Genomic DNA, 6067 nt, shown 5'->3' on the forward strand with positions numbered 1-6067 from the left:
ACCGGACGGACAGCTGGATTGGGCCCCACTGGGACTGGTGTGGCTCTCTTTGTGTGTAGTTTGATAGTAAACCAGAGACCAAAGTCATATCCGGAGGCATAAAACCTAAGCCCCCAGGTCCTCCCCTTGTACCAGTGGGGGAGCTTGTCCGCCCCTCTGCCTCGTTCTGTTAAGGAGATATTTAATCCATTACACAAAGCTTCTGTTTCACATTCCCCCCTTTTTCTGCTCCAGTGGACAGTTATCCAGTCCGAACTGGATCGGGTGGTCCAATAAGCTGACCCCGTGGTTTCACACCCCCATGCTGCGCAATAAAGGGATTCAGGCCCACCACAGCTCCGTATCTTACTCCGACTACGATCATCTCTTGGGCAAACATAAAAGGTGAGGCGGCCCAGGGAGGTACGCTTGCCACTATTTAGACACCCCGGTGTGTGATCGTTACTGGGACTATTTCCATAATAGAGTAAGTGACGCCCCCCGGTTGCTGATGGAATTTTGTTGGGGTCCTCAATCTCCGGTATGTCCCATGTGTCTAGGCCGACAGCTAGCTGGCATACGTCTGGAGATAAGGTAGGCCACCAGCTACCCGGAGTATGGACACCTTTGGTTGACCAGACTACTTGCCCTGCTGGGTTGATGACTTCCCAGGTTAAGGTTACAGGGGCATGGGGGTTACTGGCCATCGGGTTGGTTAGGCAGGGGCTTACGACAAAAGCGAAGCTTAAGAGGGTTATCAGTCCTTTCCATTGTCCATTCAGGTCCCGGTGGCGGTGCAGGCTTGAGATGAGAGGCATGGATCCAAGGAGTGATGCCATCTACTTTAACCGCAGTCGGAGTGGTCAGCAGCACCACGTAAGGTCCTTTCCACCGGGGCTCCAAGCTGTGGGTCTGGTGCCTCCTCACGAACACCGAGTCTCCAACGTGGAAGGAGTGGGGCACTTTAAGGTCTCCTGGCTGATAAGCAGTGGCCAAGGGCTTCCAGACAAATTGCTGGATTCCCTCTAAAGCCTTTAACCTGGCAAGTAAAGGAGTATGAGGTAATGAGTCTTTGTCTATGGTGGGTGACATTTTTGAGACCGGAGGTGGGGTTCCATACAGAATTTCAAAAGGGGTGAGATTATACATAGAGGGTGAGGGAGTGTTCCGAGCACGGAACAGGGCATAAGGTAGGAGCAAGGTCCAATCCTGAACGCCAGTCTCTAAGGTCAATTTAGTTAAGGTCTCCTTAATGGTTCTATTCATTCTTTCTACCAGCCCTGAACTTTGGGGACGATAAGCACAATGTAATTTCCAATTAATCCCCAATACCTTGGCCACTCCCTGACTTACCTGGGCCACGAAAGCAGGTCCGTTATCTGACCCAATTACCTGGGGCAGTCCAAATCGAGGAAAAAGTTCTTCCATAATCTTCTTAACCACCACTTGCGCTGTTTCCCTTCGGGTGGGGTAGGCCTCTACCCATCCTGAGAAAGTATCTACAAAAACTAAGAGAAATCTTAACCCATATTTAGCTGGTTTGATTTCAGTAAAGTCCACCTCCCAGAATTGGCCGGGCCGGCTTCCCCTGAGCCTTTTCCCTTCTGGTATTTGCGACGGGTGTGCATTTACAGCCTGACAGGCTCGGCAGTTTCTTGCCACCTGTTCAGCTAGTTTTCTGTTTTCCTTGGCTGCTAGAGTGAAGGGCTGCTCTTTTAATAGCTCTTGCATCTTCCTGGCCCCCAAATGAGTGAGCTGATGTACATGCTGTAAGTAGGAGGCCGCCTGTTGTTCCTTACTCCCTGTAGTTTCGGGCGTCGTGTCCTCCTCAGGAGCCTTGTTCACTAGTGCTAGAACCTCTGCCCCTTTAAGAGCTGCTGCCTTTGCTTCTTTGTCTGCCCGCCGATTTCCTGTGGCTACAGGGTCCGATCCCTTTTGATGGCCGGGGCAATGAACAATAGCTAATTTGGTAGGCAGTAGGACAGCTGCTAGTAGTCTAAGGATTTCAGCCTTGTGTTTGATGTCCTTTCCAGCTGAGGTTAACAGCCCCCTTTGCTGGTATATGGCCCCATGTACATGAGCCGTGGCGAAGGCATAACGGCTGTCCGTATAAATGGTAGCCTTCTTCCCCTTAGCCAGTTCTAAGGCTTTTGTGAGAGCAATTAGTTCCGCTTTCTGGGCGGAGGTCCCTTCTGGTAGCCCTGCAGACCATACAACCTTGTCCTTGCTAACTACCGCCGCCCCTGCGCATCTCTTACCATCCTGCAGGAAGCTGCTGCCGTCCGTGAACCAGGTCACCTCTGAGTCTGGCAGTGGAAAGTCCTTTAGGTCACGACGGATTCCTGCTTCTTCTGCCAGGATATCCTGGCAGGAGTGTAGGACCGGGTCTGCAGCCTCATCCGGAAGTAGAGTGGCAGGGTTTAAAGCAACTGGAGGTCCGAAGGTCACTCGGTCCTTGTCTAACAGAATGCTCTGATAGTGCGTGATGCGAGCATTCGAGAGCCACCGGTCTGGGGGCTGCCTGATGATACTTTCCAGCATATGAGGGGCCACAATAGTTAGTTTTTGTCCCAGAGTCAGTTTGTCCGCATCTTTGGCTAGTAAGGCAGCGGCAGCTATAGCTTTTAGACAGCGGGGCCAGCCCCCAGCTACTGAATCCAAGCGTTTGGACAGGTAGGCTACAGGTCTTTTCCAGGGTCCCAAAGTCTGGGTCAAGACCCCTCGCGCCACTCCCCCTCGCTCCTCTATGTAAAGGGTGAAGGGCTTTTCGACATCAGGAAGCGCCAATGCTGGGGCTGAAAGCAGGGCTCTTTTTATATCATCAAAGGCTCGCTGTTGTTCTGACCCCCAAGAGAATTCTGTGTCCCCCTTCAGGAGCGGGTACAGCGGGGCGGCTAGCGAGGCAAATCCCGGAATCCACAGTCTACAGAACCCAGCTGTCCCCAAGAACTCTCGGAGTTGTTTCCTGGAAGTTGGTGTGGGGATCTGCACAACAGTCTTTTTCCGCGCCTCAGTTAACCAGCGTTTTCCTCCCCGGAGAGTATACCCCAGGAAAGTAACTTCCTGTCTGCATAGTTGGGCCTTCTTAGCTGATGCCCTATACCCAAGCCGAGCGAGCTCCTGCAGTAAGGAGCGAGTCCCGTACTCACATTCTTCCCGAGACGACGCGGCCAGCAGCAGGTCATCCACATACTGGAGCAGGGTTACCTCCGGGTGCTGGGTTCTGAAGGCGCCCAGGTCCTGATGGAGGGCCTCATCGAAGATCGTGGGGGAGTTTTTAAATCCTTGGGGCAGCCTGGTCCAAGTCAGTTGCCCTGCAAGACCAGCCTCCGGGTCGGCCCATTCAAAGGCGAATAGTGGTTGACTGCTTTCGCAGAGCCGCAGGCAGAAAAAAAGGCATCCCTTTAAATCCAATACAGTGTACCAGCTCCTGTCAGGTGGAAAGGGAACTCAGAAGATTGTAAGGGTTTAGGGACAGTGGGGGGGAATGTCCCTGGACCCCTGCTGTTAACCTCTCGTAGATCTTGCACTGGTCGATAATCCCCGGTCCCCGGGTTTCCTTGACGGGAAGGAGGGGGTGGGTTCCAAGCTGACTGGAAGGCTTCAGGACGCCTCCCTGCAGTAGCTTTAGAATATGTGCCTGATTCCTTCCCGAGCTTCCTTACTCATGGGATACTGCTCACCGAATTGGAACTGCAGAGGTTTTTAAGGCAACACTACCGGAGGTTGATTTCTCGCCAGCCCTAACCCGGCCTTCTCCGCCCAGGCATCCGGATACTCACTAAGCCACCTTGTTACATCCTGTTCCTTTACCGGGGAGTCATACAGGCGGTATTCGTCCTCCATAGACATTGTCAGAGCTGTTACTACTGGTTGCTGGACTAGGGGGCTCAAGAACTCTACTCTGGGCCCTTCGGGGTTGAAGGTGATGCGGGCTTTTAGTTTGGTAAGCAGATCTCTCCCCATAAGGGGAGCTGGGCAGTCAGGTATCACCAGGAAGGAATGATGGACCTTTCCCCTTCCCAAGTCTAAAGTTCTTTTGGTGGTCCAGGCTCGGTATCGGCTGCCGTTGGCACCCCTCACCAGGGACCGCTTAGTTGACAGCGGCCCCAGTGGTGCTTGTAATGCCGAGTAAACAGCTCCGGTGTCCACCTCAAAGTCAACAGGGGTCCCCTCCACATCAAACTTTACCCTGAGCTCGGGGAGGGGGTCCGAGCCCCGTCGCCCCTAGTCCTCATCCAGGGCCAACAAGGTAGACTGCTTGGCCTGCAAGCCCTGTTTGAGCTTAGGACAATCTTTCTTCCAGTGCCCGTACTCCTTGCAGTATGCACATTGGTCCGGGTCCAAGTTTGGTCGCGGCCGTGGCCCAGCCCTGCCTCCCTTCCTGTCTCTCTCTTTACTGCTACCGACTGCCGTGGCCAGGATTTTAGTTAATGCTTTATCTCTCTTTCTATCCCTCGCATCCTCTCTTTCTTCTCTCTCCTTTTCCTTACGTTCCTCTTTCTCCTCCTCCGTCTCCCTTTTATGAAAAACTTTATCCGCTTCTTTAACTAAGTCCCTAAGAGTGAGGTCCTGCAGCCCATCAAGGCATTGCAGCTTCCGCCTTATATCTGCAGCGGATTGGCCAATGAAAGCCATGGCTACTGAAGCCCTCTGGTCCTCCGACTGCGGATCGAAGGGGGTGAACCTCCGATAAGCTTTCCATGAGCCTTTCTAGGAAGACTGCAGGAGATTCAACAGGGCCCTGGACGACCTCCCTTACCTTAGCCAAATTGGTGGGCCGCCTGGAAGCTGCCCGGAGACCCGCCACGAGAGCCTGGCGATAGGAGGACAGATGCTCCCTACCTTCCGGAGTATTAGGGTCCCAGTTGGGGCGCGCTAGTGGGAAAATGTCGTCAATGATGTTCGGCAGCTGTGTCGGGCGCCCGTCCCGTCCCGGGACGTTCTTCCGTGCTTCTAGCAGAATCCGGTCTCTTTCCTCTGTGGTGAAGAGGGTCCCTAGTAGCTGCTGGCAATCATCCCAGGTGGGCTGATGGGAAAACATGAGGGACTCCACGAGACCTGTTAGTCGAGTGGGGTCTTCAGAGAAAGGAGGGTTATTATTTTTCCAATTATATAAATCAGAGGAGGAAAATGGCCAATACTGGAGGGCCGGCATCTCCCCCCCGTTCCCATTTTCCACCATAGGCCCGTAAGGGCGTACCGGCAGAGTAGTGGCCACAGGTCCTTCATCCGGTTGGCACCGGCTCCTAGTCCGCTGTGCTGGCCCGTCGCCCGGTGGCAGCAGGGAACCCTCGAGGGTGGAATCTGGGGAGGCCACCGTTGGGGATGCTGGCCGGAGGGCTGGACCGGGTGCCAGCACTTGGTCGTGCCGCTGCGGTGCCCCGGCCGCCGGAAGCTGCAAAGGCGAAGCATAAGGTGGCGGGAAATCTAGGAGAATAAGATCAGGTTGTGAGTCCGGGAGGACCGGAGAAGCAGAGGGTGGAGGAGAGGGGAGAGCCGGCTTCACAGGGAGAATTGCTGGCTCAGAAGCAGAGACCGAGGACCTAGGGAGAGAACCAGGGGGTAAGAAGGGCTTGACCCACGCCGGGGGGTTCTCACATAAGTCCTGCCAGACCAGGATATAAGGCTCCTGGCCTGGATGTCCGTGTCGGCCAGGCTGAAAAACCAGTTTCCTTACTTCCCTGATGAGAGGCAGATGGAAGGACCCCTCCGGGGGCCATCCGACATTAAAGGCGGGCCACTCAGATGAACAAAAAGTCTGCCATTTACCCTTTTTGATGATAAGAGAAAGGTTTTGAGCTCGTCCCTTGACTTCTGACCAGCGGTCCAGAGTCAGAGACAAAGGAGTAGAGGCAGACTGGCCCATGATCGAAAATACACACACACTCGCACCAACAACAAGAAACAAAGAACAAAAGACAAGGACAGACACAACGAGTTGAGACAAAAATCAAAGGATCCAAAAAGAAGGTCTTTCAAAGCCAATTGACCCAGCTGGCAACAGAGTTTCAGAACAAACGAGAGGAATCCAGGCACCCCTGGTCCTCTCCAGACTCCACCAGGGCGTCCCCCGGGGATGTGGCCT

General features: G+C 54.0%; 1 protein-coding gene across 1 annotated transcript; it reads right to left on the minus strand.

The window, feature by feature from the left end:
• Positions 1 to 1354: 1354 nt before the first annotated feature.
• Positions 1355 to 5848, minus strand: LOC102424982. Its single transcript, XM_014452171.2, is given in 7 exon segments — positions 1355 to 1410; positions 1413 to 3420; positions 3422 to 3448; positions 3450 to 3533; positions 3536 to 3618; positions 3621 to 4677; positions 4679 to 5848. Coding segments are annotated over 7 exon segments (4485 nt in total).
• Positions 5849 to 6067: the final 219 nt, after the last annotated feature.

This window comes from Myotis lucifugus, unplaced genomic scaffold (assembly GCF_000147115.1).
Source record: "Myotis lucifugus unplaced genomic scaffold, Myoluc2.0 scaffold_13, whole genome shotgun sequence".
NCBI classification, from domain to species: Eukaryota; Metazoa; Chordata; class Mammalia; order Chiroptera; family Vespertilionidae; genus Myotis; species Myotis lucifugus.